At 38.7% G+C, this 17680-nt stretch overlaps 1 protein-coding gene across 2 annotated transcripts in view; it reads right to left on the reverse strand.

Annotated features, from left to right (window-relative positions):
• ank3b (ankyrin 3b) overlaps positions 1 to 17680 on the reverse strand; it is a 178268-nt gene that overhangs the window by 154089 nt on the left and 6499 nt on the right. The window contains exon 1 of one of the 2 annotated variants that reach the window (XM_088069684.1): positions 5685 to 6172. The exons of the other annotated variant lie outside the window; for it this stretch is intronic. Within the exon in view, the coding sequence (XP_087925810.1) occupies positions 5685 to 5750 (66 nt within the window). The 5' untranslated portion in view covers positions 5751 to 6172. Of the gene's footprint in view, positions 1 to 5684; positions 6173 to 17680 lie in introns of those variants that run through there. 2 annotated transcript variants of the gene reach the window in all.

Consider the following 17680-nt stretch of genomic DNA (forward strand, 5'->3'; position numbering starts at 1 on the left):
AGTGTGTTTACGATGAAGTTCTCTTTAAGTTTCCAGTAAACTGACTGATGTTTGACGTCGAGCTGCTGTTTCTCTACCTGATGACTAACTACCACAGCTCCGAACTGGTTCTCACTTCCTCCCTCTCCCAGCGGGTCTCTGGTTGTCATAGTTACATCCATTAACACACCTGCTCAGCTCTCAGGTCCCCCATGTCTTTCTCTCTCTCTCTCTTTCACACACTTTGACCTAAAAACAAAACCGCTGGCATGTGATAACAGCTCTGGTGGACAGATGAGCACAAAAATATGACGGTAAATATGGAGGAAACTCAGTGTCATATTTTGCAAAGATGCAGCAAATTCTAAAACATGAATGCATTAAATACCTTCAAACTGGCAGCAGATCTATAAAATCAGCACAGTTTCAAGATTAGCGTCACCAATTCAGTATCTTACCAAATGTCTCCCTTTCTGTTCCTCAGTTATGATTTTGACAACCAAAATCTAATCAGTTAATCATTGAATCCAAGTGGCAATCATGCAAAATTCAAGCAAATTCCTTCAAGGTGTTCTTGAGATAACGCATTCATGGAAAACCCAAAAACATATCGCCTCCATCCAGGGCTTTTGCATGCACAGAAGAATAATAAAATGTTAACTTTATTCCATCAATGGAGCAGCACTTATTATTAAGAAAGCACTCAGAGATCACCGCCAAAGCTAAATATGTCGTTTTAATGATTGTATACAAAAAAAAGATGAGCGCACTTCATTTTAATAAAAGATAATGTTTCAAGAGTGACTAGCAACCCCCGTGACAAAATAACTGATTGTTGACTTTCAGCCTCACACTGGACACAAACACCAATGTTTTCGGTGTAAGGACTGTGCTTGTTAGACTCATCCATCTCTCCTCTTTCCCGCTCTAAGCAGACTTTTGCGCTCTTTATACAACATCAGGGTTTCCCTCACATTCATTTTTAATTATGGCGGCCAACCATGATTAAAACACGAGCTGCCATGCATTGATTTTATATTTTTGGAGCTGGGCCTTTCATTAGAAGTGCTGTTACAATATACATTCTGTTCGATTGCAGCACACTCCTGGAGCACAGAGCGACTCTGGGCACAGACAGAACAGCAGAACATCAGACAAGGTGAAAGTGAAACTGAAACATTCATTGTACTGGATCTTAAAGTTTGTTTTTACTTGAAGCAGCTGTCCCCCTCATCAATTGACCTGTTCTGATCAGCTCTGAATGGACTGACAGATCAGTTATCCACTGCGCAATGCACAAACTGCAGCTGAGGAAAAAGTGAAGTCACGGAGAGTTTTGCCTGCGCTGCATACATGAAAAACAAAAACAAACCAGGCTGTAGATTTTGAGAATATTTTTCCTTTAAACAGTCATGAAATTAGTTACGTAAGTGCACTAAATTCCTGAATTACTCCCTTTTAAAAATATTAGCATTCACACCAAAATTCATGACCTAGCTTTCCACCAAATTTCAATTAATGATAAAAATTGACCAGCTTTTGGAATGGGACAAAAATCATAATGGCAGAGTTAGGCCTGGGCTGTATAAAGATATTATATCATATCATGACGTGAGACTACATATCGTCTTATATTGTTATATTGTAATATGAATTAATGGTGACTGCTCCAAAAACGCCTTGGAAGTGCATCTGTAAAAAAAAGCCAGGAGCGCCTGTGGAGCGGGGCTGCATGGCAAAAAATGACATTGTCAAGTGGTGTGACTCTGCGCCATGAGCAGAAAAGTTAAAAATATTTTGACTTCTATGCACACCCAAAAATCAATAAACGCATGAGGAACACCCAACAGGCGTGCTGTACCGTATGGAAACAATGGTTTTGCTAGTGGCGACGCTTCTCTCGCAACGCGTCTCGATGTGATCAGCCCCTTAGTCATTAAATCTACATCACTAATGATTATTGATCAAAAATAGGATCGTATTCATATTTTTTTAAAAGCAACAATAGTCATTCCTACAATATTGTCACATAAAGAAGGAATTTGGAGATTTAAAAAATATTGAGATACATATCGCGTATCGACATATACCCTCAAAATATCACAATATAATTTTCAACCCATATCGCCTTAGCTGGAGTTCAAATCTACATTTTGTATTGTCTGTAGCACTGATGTAATTTCCTTTCACAATCATCATGTTAACAGTTTATTGGTTTTAGAAAAATCAAACTGTCTCGCTTAATAACCTCTCAGCTGAGACAACTGTAAATCTATCGACATGTGAGGCTTCATCTGAAACAGCACAGCATTTCTCTCAGTCAACATCCTCACTACCTGAAACACGCCCACATACAAGCGTTCGATTGTTCCTCTGTGCAGGATGTGATGGTTCTTGCTCGGTTACTCATGCTCACACTGCACGTTGTCATCCACATCAGAGCGACTGTTTTTACTGTGTGCCTAGCAACAGGTGGAGAGAGGAGGCGACACTTAAATCATCAAAAATCCTCTCTTCGTTCTTACTTTCCCTTCATCTGATCTCTGTATTTATCTTGTCTGCTCCTTCCTTTAATAGTCTCCTTTATCCCTCCATTTTCCTCCTCTTCCCTACCCATCTCTTCATCTGCCTCTTCCTTTTTTGTCTACTTTACTGCACTTTCTGCTTTTTCTGCCCTCTCTCTCCTCTTCTCTTTCTCTCCTCCCCGACTGTCTCTTCTCTGCACGATCACAGCGACACGACAGTCATCTCTCATCAGCCGAGACGCCGTTTCACAAACAGCATCATGAGGTTATCGTCCCTCTTCTCTCTTTTCTCTTTATCATTACATTCCCTCCTTCCTTCCTCCATCCTCTGACATTTCCTCCATCGTTTCCTCCCCACCCTCTCTGACTCCTCCTCTACTTTTCTGGTCCTTTCTCTCCAGCTCCCTCTTGTCCTCTCCGTGGCGCCCATTTTCATCCTTCAAACAGCCGACAAAATACATCATTACAGAAATGAACTCCGATAGCACCGTCCCTTTCAAAAGGACGCAGTGTTAATATTTTAAAAAAATCATCCACACTGTACTTTGTCTTCTTCGTGTGCTGCGAGAGCCGAAAGCACCTGTTACTCTAAATAAACAGAGAAGACTGTAGCGTGTGCGAGCAGGGAGACAATTAAGAACAGCTGACTAAACATAAGGCTGAATGTTATAGAATAAAGGTGCTGAGCGAGCAGCCTTTTTCACAGCAGTATCGGCTTTGCAGTGAAACGCACACACAATGTATACACAGGATATCAACGCAGAGAAACACACACCTACAGTTTCAGATATAAGAGGACAGCACTCCTCAAACAGCTGGGTATCAACTGAAATGTATTTGTGGTATACATTTGAACTGAAAGCTGCCACTGAATGTATCATCAGGATCTTGTTTATGTGTTCTCTGATAAAATAGTCAGAAATTTGACAGTTTTTGATCTGTGAGACACCTGAATTTAAAAAATGTTGCAGTTAAATTAACTAAGACACGGAAAAGGAAAACTCATAATTATCTTCTATCCACCAAAAAAAGGAACGTCCATGGTCTGGACCATCTCTGAAAATGTCAGCTAACACGTCACAATTCGAAGCTTTCAGAAAACACGACTTACGAGCAGGATGCCCTGAGGTGCGCCGGACTTTAAAGCTAATTTTTGTAGTGTTTCGAAATATAATTACACTGTCACGCGATACTCATTTTTTCCACATGCATGGCGAAAGACACATCCAAAAGATTCATATTTTTATAGACTGTGAATTTTTTCGAGCATCACAAACTCCACAAAAATGACTTTCACTATAGGTTTTGATCCAGTCCAATCAATAACATTTGAAAAGTCCAGAGGAGCGACATGATTTAATTAATTTATCCCCACTGAAGTTAGCAGAAGTGCTAAACTGGAAGTTACTGGCTCAGCCGCACTTGACGACACTCAGCCGCTGTAGGTGCAGACGTAGATCAGCTGTGTCATTTTATACGCTGCACTCAGACCACTTTGGCTTCATGCACCACTGAGTGACTTTCAGGAGTGAACAGGGCCCCGTGTTCAACGCCGTATCCAGTTCTCTTAATGCATCCATGCAACAAGGGCGCATTCATACAGAACCCCAGGACTGAGTCATAAAACCCAGAAATGAGTTAGCATTTCAGCATCTCCAGTTCCCTCGTCTCAAAGTCAACAGGTTTTTTTAAAAGTCTTTTTTGACTGGAATCCTGAAATAAAGTCTGTGTTCAACACGAGCTGACGGGACATTTTGCTCTACGACATAAAACACATCAGTAAATACCCCACGTGTGAACTTTGAAGCTTTTATGTGTCTTTAGAAAGGCGGTTGCTAAGAAGTGGCTAAATGAGACTACAGAACATCATCACAGCTTTACAGCGTGGTAGTGGTGGTGACGCGGCCATAACATCATTTATTTTAGCCTAGCAATAGATTTTTACTTCTGGCAATTACATTTAGTCTTCAAAAATCCTCAAAGTGGTGTTAATTTGAGAAGATTATCTTGCTGAAGGTTTGTTGACCACAGAGCCCATTTTCTGCAATATTCCAAAATCCAATGGAAAAATCCTGCAGGCTTTTTGGCGAGGGAACCAGGGAAGCCACGAAACCTCTAAACTTATTCTGACAAGGTAGGCTAATACTTTTCTCAAGACCAATCTATCCTAAAAAATCTTATCTTTAATCAAGTCTAGGAAATATTCCTCAATAATAATCACATTTCTAGATTAGTTTTCTAGTCAACAACACAAACATAAAATTCCCCTCACGCAGGCAGACGTCCAGCTAATGTAGAGCCATAAATCCTGATGTCTTTGCCAGAAAACCCACTTTAATCACTGAACGAGCCCTGAAGAGACATTTTCTGCATCATCATCATCACGACAAATTATTGCCATATTGGCTCATTCATGTTGCTGCAAGATGTTGCCGTGGATTCATCACAGCTGTAAGTGAAAAGATTTTAAGTCATTACAAAAACTGAATGATGACTTTATAGAGCAATATCTGTAAGATATTTTGTGTTTTTTCATCTCGGATTGTGACCTACCATCACCTCCTGTCCTACTTTTCTCCGTCACCTCCGTCATCTTTGACCGCTCTTTTCTGCCTTTTCCGTCCATTTTTCTCTGCTCTCACTGAGCATACATCAACAACAGGTGCTTCATGCCCGCAATCCGACTCTGTGTCACAACAACAAGCATTCATGTTCAATTTAGGAGCAAAAGAGGTATAAATATTTTGGAATTTCAACATAAAATTGCTGGAAATAAAAATATAGCTCATGACAAACAAACACAAAGGAAGTATCCCAGCAGCATCACAAATCTCTGTGTCAGGTACATCACAACCATTATTATAGAAGCACTATATATTAAGAAATTAAAAATCGCCCTTTTATATTGAACAAAGCTGCTACACCCTGATAATGCTCCGTCACCAAAATGCCTGATAACAAAGGCTATCAACAAAAGAGCTGCTCTCCATCCACAAAAATCCACAAATATACAACTTCCAAAGGCAGCAAATTTTAAAATAACACATCAAAAACCCTCCTGAGATCAAAACAGAGAAAATATCAGAACTTTTGTGCAATAAATAAACCACAGCCTTCATTTCCTGTCTGAATCACTGTTCCCAGCAGCCACACCATGTTGTTTACAAGTCATTCTTTTACCTTCTTTCCTTTCTTCTTGCGATGAGCGGACTTCCCTGCAGCCTTGTCTTTAACCTCCTCGCTCATTTCAGCAGCTGTGAGAGTCCCAAAACAGCTGGCGAGCCCCAAAAAAAGAGGGTTTTCTTTGTTTTTCTTTCTTTAATCCAGCATGGATGAGCAGAGAAGAGTGGAGTGGCGGCCACTCTCAACGTGCACAGCGACCAACTCGCTCAGCTGCTCACACCCACTTTCACACACACATACACACACACACATTTTGTCCGCAAGGAGAGGAAGCCAACAAGGCTGCCCGGCTGAGGCGATGGAGAGACGCACACATGCTCCCCCTCTCTCTTTCTCTCTGTTATCTGATCACTTCACTTCTACCTGTCCGTGGCTGTGGTTTCCTCCCACACGCTCCACAAGTGCGAGCAGAGCAGCAGCAAGCTCCGGGGGCTCGAGTATTAATAGCAATCGATATCGGCAGTTTGTTTGTGTGTCTGCGTGCGTTTGTCTGAAGATAGAGAGCGAAAGAGAAGACGTTTTATCTCCAACAAGTTCAAACAGATGGAAAATTTTAGACATTTTTGGAAAAGCGAGATGCTCACTTGCAGCTGTTTGAGGGGTCAGGTTAAATATTGGTTTACAAAGTGGTGGAAGAGTTTTCTCAGGTATAAATAAAGCATTAAATTAAAGTACAAAAAGTAAAATTACTTACAGAATGGCCCATTTCGGAAATGTATATTATTAATAAATCATATTTGCTGATATACTCATGTACAAGCATCACATTTAACTGTTAAAGGTGAGGCATTTTTATATATTTTTTATGTTTTTCTGAGCACCTTAATATTATATTAACACATCATTATTTACTAGTCGATATACTTTGGATTAATAATATAGGGTGCAATGATTTGGATCAGTGTTTCAATTCAATTATCAATGATCCACTATCATCAGTGCAAAGAGAAAACATTGATACATACTATTACCTGTAAGCTATGCCTTTATTTTGAAAATCCCATGCCACAAATGGGTCATAATTTCTGTCAACGCAAACCTCCTTCCTTACTCCAGAAATATAGTGCAAATGTCCAAACGCCAAGCAGGTGATGACAAGCAAGAAAAAGACAATTAGGATTATTGACCAATAGTCTCATATCAGTCTCAGGCCCCTGAACGTAATTTCACTGAAACCGTATTGTGACAAACTGTGAGATATCAGTAAAGACTGTATCATTGTCATAAGAATCATTATAACGCTGCAGTGTAATTAGACTTTAGGTTTACATCCACACCAATAATCTAAGTCTGCTTAGATACTAAAGATAAATAAATAAAAGTAAATGTAGTGAAGTAAAAGTACAATATTGGCCTCTAAAATGTATAACGTAGTATTAGTGGAAAATGTAAAATATTCAAGCGAAGTGCCTCAAAGTTGGCCACATTGGTCCGCACCACAACAACAGTGTGAGTTCACTTTCAGAGCGATTTGATTAACAATACAAACACTGACAGCCAATTAAAATCAGAATTCACTGGGCGTTATCGCTGGAGCGTCCAGTACCAGTGCCAGTACCCAACTGTACCTTTTTTTGTACTTTAATTTACTAATTTTTGAGCAGGCAACAGGGACAGCTTAGTAGACTAAGGCCTGTTTCACACAGCACGCGTCAGCAGTGCGTGAGCATCGCCGAACCAGGTGTTTTTTTTTTCAGCGCCCATGTTATTAAGCTAGAGCATTAACGCTCCCCGCCTGAGCAGCATCTCAGCTGCGTGTCAGCAGCGGCACATCTAGAAAAACAGTGACTCACTGTTTTTTTTACGCATGCCACCTGTGTTTGTCAGCAGAAATAGATGATGATTGATTAATATATTGACTCTATACCGCTTTTTACTGCAGTTTAAAAGTCTCCGTCTGTCACAGAGATGATGAAATACAAAGACGTCTGTTTTACTCCAACTTCCCTGCTTCCGTTTCAAAATAAAAGCCCTCTGACAGCGTCTCTGTGGACAGAATCCCATAAGTTGCTGATACAAGGCATTTTATTTTGAAATATTTGCAGGACTGTGTTTTTGGCAATGCAATACTTTGCATGACTTCATAAATGACTGGAATTTGTGCTTATAAATGTGGAAATACAGTACCGCAGCAGGCAGCAAGACAGCAAGGCAGCAGCAACGCTGCAACAATGCTGCATGTGTGAAAGAGTGACAGAGCAGCCGCAGAGCTTCCCAGTTTCGCGGCGCTTCCTCCTCCTGACTGAAACTGAAGTCTGCGCCTCACCTCAAAGCTTCGTGGCGAGCTCTCAGGCTTCAGGGAGCTTCAGCCTCTTTTTAAACCCGGCATTCTCACCCAGGTGTGTCTCAGGTATCATACTGGTGACTACGGATTGAAGTTTTCAGTAGAACTGGCTTGATTTGGTCGGTACCTTTAAAAGCACTGAGTTTAGTGCCCAAACTTGGCGCCGCTGTTTACAGAACGTCATTGTTTATCAATTGAATGGCCACATAGTTATTTTTGTGGATGTCCGTTTAGGGTTGAGGTTTGGCGTTCAGTTTTGATGAAGGTTAGGGGTTACTTTACTTTTTAATTCAGCCTCTAATCCAATCACAGTCAGAGAGTCTTTCAGGCAGAAAAGAGGGACGAGTCGATTTAAATGTTCCTGATGAATCACTGCAGAACCTCTCAGTCTGTGTGAACTAACCTGCCAGTCACACACATCTCCTCCTTTTACTCTCTCTCGCTTTCTGAGGAGGGCCTCGAGACACGTGAATATATGATTATTATTCGTCAGAAGAAAAAGCTGAAAAAGAAGCGATGGATTTCTGTTGGCCGAGCGCGATAAAAATGCCCCAACAGCCTGACGTTTACACGCCCCTCTGCCTCGTCCTTATCAATAATGAACAAAGAGAGGAAAACCCCTGGTGGCAGATCGATGGGGATTATCGCTCTTTGTGTGTTATTGTGTGTGTGTGTGTGTGTGTGTGTGTGTGTGTGTGTGTGTGTGCGTGTGTGTGTGTGTTGTGAGTGGATTATGCCAGTGTGAGCCAGTTTGCCCAGTACAATTATAACTATAACATCCATTAAGAAGCGCAGGCATTCAAGAGTTGTATTCCAGGCCATTCATTATTGTTATTGGGAAGGATGCGCACATACACACACACACACACACACACACACACACACACACACACACGCACACACTCAAACACCCAAGGTTTGTGTAACAGTCTATCTTTGTCTTGCACACAGCGAGCTGAAATAACCTCCAGTGTGTGTGCAGAGATATATTATTGTTTTACCTGAAGGTTAATTAGAGTAAATGTTGTTTTGTGTATTTCTTAGAGTCACTGTTCATGGAGAGAGACGAGCTCTTCAGGTTTTACTGAGACACTTCCTGTTTGGACTGAAGCATCTAGTCTGACATCTGGTGGCCAAAGCTCGCTACGACAACAACAACCCCCTAAAAAACTGACAAAAATAACTGGATTTTTATACAGAAATAAGAATTGTTTCCCCTCTGTACATTGTAACTACTGTATACTATTGTGAATATCATTTCATAAAAACTTCAAAATAAACTTTAAAAATTATGTTTAAGTTATCAATAAATAAATTAGCCTTACTTTAAAATACCTTTGATTGTAGAAGAAAAGCTAATATAAGAATATAACAAACTCTGTGTGTTATAAACAAAACTTTGTTTAAATGCCTTTAGCGAATGTTAATTAAAACTGAGACTTTCAGCATCATATGGAGCAAATTCCCTGCAACTTTTTTCTTTTATTAAGTGAAAATTTTCATTTTAAAAAATGAATAAATAAAACTAGCTCCCTGAGGTTTTTTTTTGCACTTTTTAATTAACTAATTTTTTCAGCGATCATTGAAACAAAATACTGATATAGATAATATTGGTCCCAGAAATCAGCCAGGTAAATAATAGTTTTTATGATCTCTTTAGAAAGACATAATTCGGTAGATTTTAATGCATTACGCAATAATAATAGAACATCATAAAAAAGGACATAATTTGGCTTAAAATCTCTCTAATGTCGGGGCGTCGGGCGGCTCAGTGGATAAAGCAGGCACCCCATAAATGAAGGCAATGTCATTGTCACTATTGACCTTCTGCCCTGTCTAATAAAGGCAAAAATGCCAAAAAAAATAATCTTTAAAAAAACAAAAATCTCTCTAATGTGATTAATTTTGGCTTGTGTATCATCCACAAATACTGTACCGTCTCTCCCCTTTCTGTTTTTAAAGCACTGTCTCTCTGATGAGTCTCCTCATCTCTCAGCCTGAATTCAATACGACAGCCTTAAACACACACACACACACACACACACACACACACAATGATGACTATCTAAAGTGGTTACATGCATGCACCCAGAGGTAACACAATACTTTTACAGCTAATATTCTCTCTCAGTGAGCCATTAAAGGCCGACTGTAGAAGGGAGCGGCTTTATAACTCCATAACCGTAAATTATAATGGAGCAGAAGAGGCGTGGTGGTTACAGGAGACACGGGCTGGTGAGCGCTCGCGGGACACTAATGGCACCAAAACAATCAGATATGCAGTACGACTATTTAAATGGTTATGGAAATGTGGGAGATATGCGATGTGTCCGTTATGGCTCATGAGACGTCAGAGAGAGAGAGGACAGATGGGGACGATCAGAGAGGAGACAGTAAAGACGACGGTCTATATTTAGCTGCGTGTTTACACTGCGAGGTTTGTATGTTACATTCCTCATCGTGGCGACGGCCTTCACGTGCTGCAGACAAAACAGCGACGCTCTCATGTGCAGGTAGGTTTCTGTCAGGGAAGGTGTGAACTTTGACCGCAGGAGCTTTTCACAGACGGCTGCTTTGTGTGTGCCGGCAGACGTAAACACAGAAAGTGGCTGCAGCTCAAAGGCGCACAGTTACTTCATGAGTGACTGGACATTTATGCAGGAAAAAAAGTCACACAGTTATTATTCCACTTTAAATCCACCATAAATTTCCAAATAAAGACTGACATGGAATTTGAGTGGGAAAAATTTGATTTCATAAACAGCAGTTTGACAAAAAATAATAATTTTTCAAAGCCTCAAAGGTCCAGTGTGAAGGATTTAGGGGGCAGAAATGTAATATAATATAATAAGTATGTTTTCTTTAGTGTATTATTACCTGAAAATAAGTATAACTGTATTTTCTATCTTAGAAAGAGACGTTTATATCTACATGGCGAGCAGGTTCTCGTCTACCAAGATCACCATCACAAAGTTTCTACAGAAGCCAAGAACAGACAAATCAAACACTGCCATCGCAGTTAGCAGCTCCTTGGCAATGCTCACTGAAAAATGCAGAATTTATGAATGAGCAAATTTATTTTATAAGTGAAGATTTCTCCTATACGTCACTGAAAAGTTGCACGGGAGACTTGAAGTTTCCACACACCAGTCAGGGTTTCCCCACACATCCATTTATTTTTGGCGGCCTGCCACGATTTAAACATCTGCTGCCATGAAGTGATTTAACATTTTTGGAGCTGGACTGTTAATTATGAGCACTATTAGAATATAAACTGTATATATACTGTTTGGTTATTAATTGCACATCATGCAGAGTGTATTTCTGGCAGAGGTGGAGCAGCCAGGCGCAGTGAAAGTGACACATGACGCTTTTATACTGAGATCATGCTATAGGGCCGCAATACATATATATAAATACATAAATATATAGGGCCCTCCTTTATGCCGTCCCTACACTTTTACACAGAACTGAACGACGGGCATCATTTCGCTCCAGTGTGTGATAATACACTTCATCGCAGCATCCTGCAATCAGAAAAGCATCACGAGCGTCACACGAGCGTCCGCCTCAGTTCTGACATATATCACATGCGTCAGCAGCACTTTCTAAACAATAACAAAGGCATAACATCTCAATAACAGTCATTTATCAAATCTGTTATATGGCAGCTGCAGGACGTCCTGCATGAGCAACCACATCTTAAATTCAGATTTTAGGGAAAAAGTGTCAAACTGTGCACATACATCATTCTGTGCAGTAGTGCTCAAACATCTGTGATTTTTATTATTATTATTATTATTATTATTATTATTATTATTACTATTATTAATATTTTATTTTATTTTATTTTATTTTATTTTTTAAATTTTAATTTATTGGTTGATAATTAATTAATTAATGTATTTATTTATTTATTTATTTTCTATTTCTTTCTCTTCTCTCTCTCTCACCCTTCACAACCATAATCTTCACCAGTGACTGCCAGTGCAACACACACACACACACACACACACACACACACACACACACACACACACACACACACACACACACACACACACACACACACACACCTATACTGATACAATAACCGAATAATGACTGTTATTGTTGCACAGCGGTGCTCGAACATCCACTTGAAGTAACAACAAGCAAAAACACTTTTTCGAGGGGCTTAAAAACGGGCTTATCATCTTGATGGAAATGATAAAGTGACATTCACACTTTCATTTTCTGACAAATGCAACAACAGCGCAAGTTTATTACGTTTGTGGGCCTCGGTTATTATAAATCAATCATCTTATTTGTCATGAGGTTTTGTGTGAATCCCGAGTGTCTGATGGGACCAAAAACACTTCACAGAGCGAGCCGCCACGGGGCTTGTGTCTGCTTGTCTGCGAGGGAGTTATCAACACCAAACACTTCATTATCGCTGCGAGTACGAGGCGAACTCTGACAGAGGATTTTTCTGTTTCCAAAACTTCAATCTTACATCATAGTTTATGTTACTCTGATGGATCCTGACAGTTGTTTAATTTGTGTTTGTTTCTCTGTTTTGACGGCTGATCTGTGTTTGTGTGGAGGGTTGTGTGTACGTGTGTGTGTGTGTGTGTGTGTGTGTGTGAGGTGTGGCTCTGCACTGAAGCCTGTGATTTGTGCGTGAGTGTTTAGCACAGAGAAAACTTGGCCGTGGGTTTGCGGTGACATGGATGCTGATGTGAGTTAATGAGCTGCTGGCTGCGATGCGACGGAAGACGAGCAGACTTGTTGTACTGTGAAACAGCGTTCTGGAAACTCCAGTAATGACTGTATTTTTTTAACTGTAACTTCAGTATGTGATTATCCCGTACATCCCGTTTCCCAAAATGCCTTGTGAGTAAACCCACAGCACAGGTGCAAACATGTTGTGTGCGCAGATTGTGAAATCCAAAGCAATAACAATAGACGAAGCAGGAAAACAGCACAGAAAATCAGAAAAAGTGAGTTATAACGAAAATACAAACACTGTGGCAGCTCTGGGGTGAGATTTTTCTAACAGTTTATATTCTATAATTACTGGCACGCAGTTGTACGCCTCTGCACACCAGTCAGGTCGCAGCGACAGTTCACAGCCACGAAAACTTGGATGCCTCACACACATCTTTAGGATCTCTACAATCAGCACACACCCGAAATTAGTGTCACCAATTCAGCATGTGACCAAATGTAACGCTTTCTGTTCCTGAGTTACGGCACTGAGCAGAGTTTTCCGACACATTCATTTATTTGTGGCGGCCCACCACCACTAAATAAGGACCCGCAAAAATGTAAGTAACAGATTGATATGATTATATGATAATAATTAAAAAGAAGTGTAATTTTTGATCAATTTTATTTAATAATTATTTCACACATAATCTGAATCTCACTCTAAAACTACTGAGATATTTTTTTATTTATGAACACAACTACAATCAACTTTTTTTGCATGTTTTTAAAATTTGTAATAAAATATTCTCTGTATTTTTGTCATATCTTCAAGAATATCATCATCATCACAAAAATACCATGATTTATTATGATATTATTTATGGCCACATCACCTACCTATATCGATTTATCTTGAGATAAGACAGACAGACACACGGACAGACGAAGGGAAGGACAAACGGACAGCTCAAAAACGTAATGTCTCAGGCCGTGGTTATCGACATCGCGGATGTCATAATAAAAAACATAACAAAAACACTGCTGCAGTTCTAGGGTTGTCGGTTTTTAACAGTTTATAAAAAGACACAACTGAAAGTGTAAACGTCAAAAAGAGAGACGCTTTCTGCAGAGTTTTCTCCGGTTTCTTGACATCCAGGAATGTCAGCCACCTGATAACATCAGTGTTTCATGTAAACGAAGCCAAGAAAAAAACATTCCTTTCCTTTCTCTCACATCTAGTATCAGTCTTTCCTGTAATCTGCAGTTCATTTCCTTCCCTTCTCTCCATTTCTCTCCTTTGTTTCTCTCCTCTCACTGAACACTGTAGCTTCACTCCACAGTTGAGACTCTCACGTCCGAAAATTCGCTCGTATTCAGCTGTAATCCGTGCAAACTGCCAGAGATACTCTCTGCATATTAATGAAATCTTTGGATATCATCCTCGTAATGACCAGCCAGGAGGAAATGGGTCTGAGGCGCCATGGCAATAGATGAGTCCCCATGGAAACAACCATAATGTGGCATGGTGTCGCCATGACGACCACACAAACTGTGAGAATTCCGCTGGATGAACCAATCGGAGCTTTGGAGCCAAAGAATGTCAACGTCAATTCAATTTAATACATTTTTATTTTATACTTTTACTGCAATACACCTCAGAGGAAAATATTGTAGTTTTAATCCACTACATTTATGAGATAATGTTATTTTCCAGATATAGATAAATAATACAAAATGTAATCAACAAATTAATTCTGACATTATTTTATGAATGAGCTTCTCTTGGTCCACACAGTGGAAAAAGCTGCAGTATATAAGGTGATAAACAGCGACACATCGATTACAGTTTTCTTAGCTGATTCTGATTTCCATTTTTTTTTTCTTTCTTTCGATTGACAGCATACACACAAACATAATTTTATTAATTTATATAAATATAAATTAAATATATAAATATAATTATATAAATTATACAAATATAATTTATATAATTTCATTTTTTTTCTGTTTTAGATCCACATTAATAGAGAATTTTGTTTGTTGAGACTTTGAGAACAAAGTCGGATTATTGTGAGAAAAAGAATCAGAATTTTATGAGAAAAAAACGTAATATTACCAGAAAAAAAGATGTAATGCTACAAGACAAAAACTTGTAATTTTACAAGAAAAAAAGTCTGAATTTTACACGAGTAAAGTCATAATTTTATGAGGACAAAGTCCTTATTTTAAAAGAATGAAGTTGTAATTATTCAAGAAAGGGGAAATTATATTACATATATATTAAATATTGCCAGCAAACTATAAAACAGACAACAACATCATGTAACATGAGAACCGATTTGAGCTCTTTTTAAAACAGTTTCTCAGTTATTAATATAAACATAAACTGTAGTTATTATCACAAGACTTTGTTGGCTTTTGTTTTTATTTTTAAAATATATTTTGGTAAATAATACGCCTATTTTGAGGCACCCAGTAGCTCAGTTGGTAGAGCTGGCGCCCCATGTACAGAGGCTGCGTCCTCACCTCTCCCTCCCCCTTTGAAAAGTATAAATCCTACGCCTATTTTTCAAAGACAGAGATGGGCCATAAAACTGCTTACAACACCGGTGACTCATACTGTGCCACCCAAAACTAAACAATCTCGTGATTTTACAGAAAAGGAGACCTTGTGAAAAAGTAACGACAAATGTACACAAACGTTTCAGAGCTTAACGTGCAGTAACATCGCTGGCTGTGGGGAGCGCCATGAACCTCCAGAGAGACGCTAAAGTAAAAAGAAGCTTCTGGGAAAATAGAAAGAAATCTATTTAGTCCCTTTTCTAAAGTTTCAACCTGGAAAAACTTGGAGTTGTATTTTATTGCTTTTAACCGACCAATCAGACGGGCGTTTTCTGCAACACCCCACATGAACACAAGTGTCAGATGAAAAGGTTAACTGACACTTGTAAAGTCAAAGAGGCTCATTTACACGGAGGAGAAGGAATCCCTCACACACACGCACACGCACACACACACACACACACACACACACACACACACACACACACACACACACACACGCATACGACTATTGAGAAAGAGCAGACACACAAACACCAGTCACAAAGAGATGGACTTTCCAACCTCCCCTGATTTACAATCCGTCTTTGTCTCTCAGGACCGGCGCACTAACACAATGCTAATGGCAGCAAAAAGCACACGGTTCCACGCCTAAAATGGTCTCATCGCCAACCGCAGTGAGCCGCACGGTGACAGGAGCAGAGCTGGAAAGTTGGTTCTCTGCCCCCGAAACCCCTACAGCTGCAACATCTGGAGCTTTCTGAAGCCTCTTCTGCAGCGAAATATATGATGTTTAAATTGTCTTTGTGCGCTGGCATGGAGTGCCATGGAAGTAAACATTAAATTGAAAAAAAATAAAATAAAATAAAAACAAAAATAAAAATGTATATGGTTATGAAATTAATCTTTAAATAAATATATATATAATATATTTAATAAATATAATAAACATAAATATATAATTGAGTCAATATAGTTCAATAAATAAAATATTTTTTAAGGATGTTTTTTTTATTTCAGGGGATTTTTTTCTTCAAAATTCCAAATATATTTATCATTAGTTCTTTAATCCATAGTCATATTTATTTATTTCAAAACATATTAATTTATTTATTACTGACTTAAATGGCATTCCAAACACTGGGGCCTTAATATTTTCAGTGCTGATAACACGGCAGGCCTGATTAACTAATATTTAATTTGGCACTCTTAAATCATTATTTAAACATAAAACATGTTGTTATCTCCACTCTCGTGTTTTAATCTGTTAGGATTAGTCAGATCGCTGGTGGGGTGACTAATATGTTTTATGACATCATATAAATACAGCATATAACACTATATTTGCAGCATATTAATCATCTTAATTTACTGATATGCGAGAAAATCCTAATGTGATTATTTTGACAGATATAACGACTGTATGACACATTTTATAAAATAAAAACTTGCAGCTCTTGCATTTGGGAGATTGCCCCTGTAATTTATACAAATATACTGTATATCAAAATTTTACTCAACATAAGCACATTCAAAAATATATTGCATGTTTTTGTTAGTCATAAAAAAAGAGTCTTCTACAATTATATAATTCTTTGAAATAACCTATTCAACATAATAACTAATTTTACTTTGTCACTTTAAGAGCATTTTGCTGATAATAATTCTGCACTCTTACTTAACATTTTGAAATCAGGACTTTCCATGTTGGAATATAATAATAATATAATTTTTTTTTTATTAAATTGTATATCTCTGGGCATCTACAGGCATCAGACACTTAAAATTTCCAGTTTTTAAGACCTTTTTAAGAAAATTTGTAACCAAATTAAAAAAAAAACCATGTTTTTCTTAATCAAGTGTTGCAGGTAAATACAGTATATATACATATGTGACCCTGTGCAGACGGAAGTATTAAGTAAGCATATGGTTATTAGAATGAGTTACGTTAATCTACATTTTGCCAACATGTAAATGCAGTTATAAAGTAAAAAGACAGTTTAAGGTTCAGCTGAAATTTGGATTTTCATGCAGGAGAACTCGACTCCTTTAACAAAAAGAAATTGGACAAAAAAAAAGACATAAATTAGATCAAATATTTGTGGCAATCAAGACCTCATATATTCAAATGAAGACTATTTTATGATTGTTGAGGCCTAATATTTACCCAAAAAAGACATTTTAAGACTTTTTAAGGATGTTTGTTTTGATTTTTAGGATCAGTCGTTCTTCCATCACTGCAGTCAGATTCCTGGATGCTCACCAGCGTTTACGCACCCATTCATGTGACCGTGACCGCGACAGACCCACGTCCACATCGATCCATTCATAAAGACGAAACAGAAGCACAGAATACTCTCCTCTATGCTGTATAACACCCTGGTGACAGTCAGCGCTGTGACACCGTGACTCTCAGTCATTACACACTGCACTCATTCATTCATTCAGTCATTTA

Source organism: Plectropomus leopardus, chromosome 19 (assembly GCF_026936395.1).
Source record: "Plectropomus leopardus strain MGB_pleo_1.0 chromosome 19, ASM2693639v1, whole genome shotgun sequence".
Classification (NCBI taxonomy): Eukaryota; Metazoa; Chordata; class Actinopteri; order Perciformes; family Serranidae; genus Plectropomus; species Plectropomus leopardus.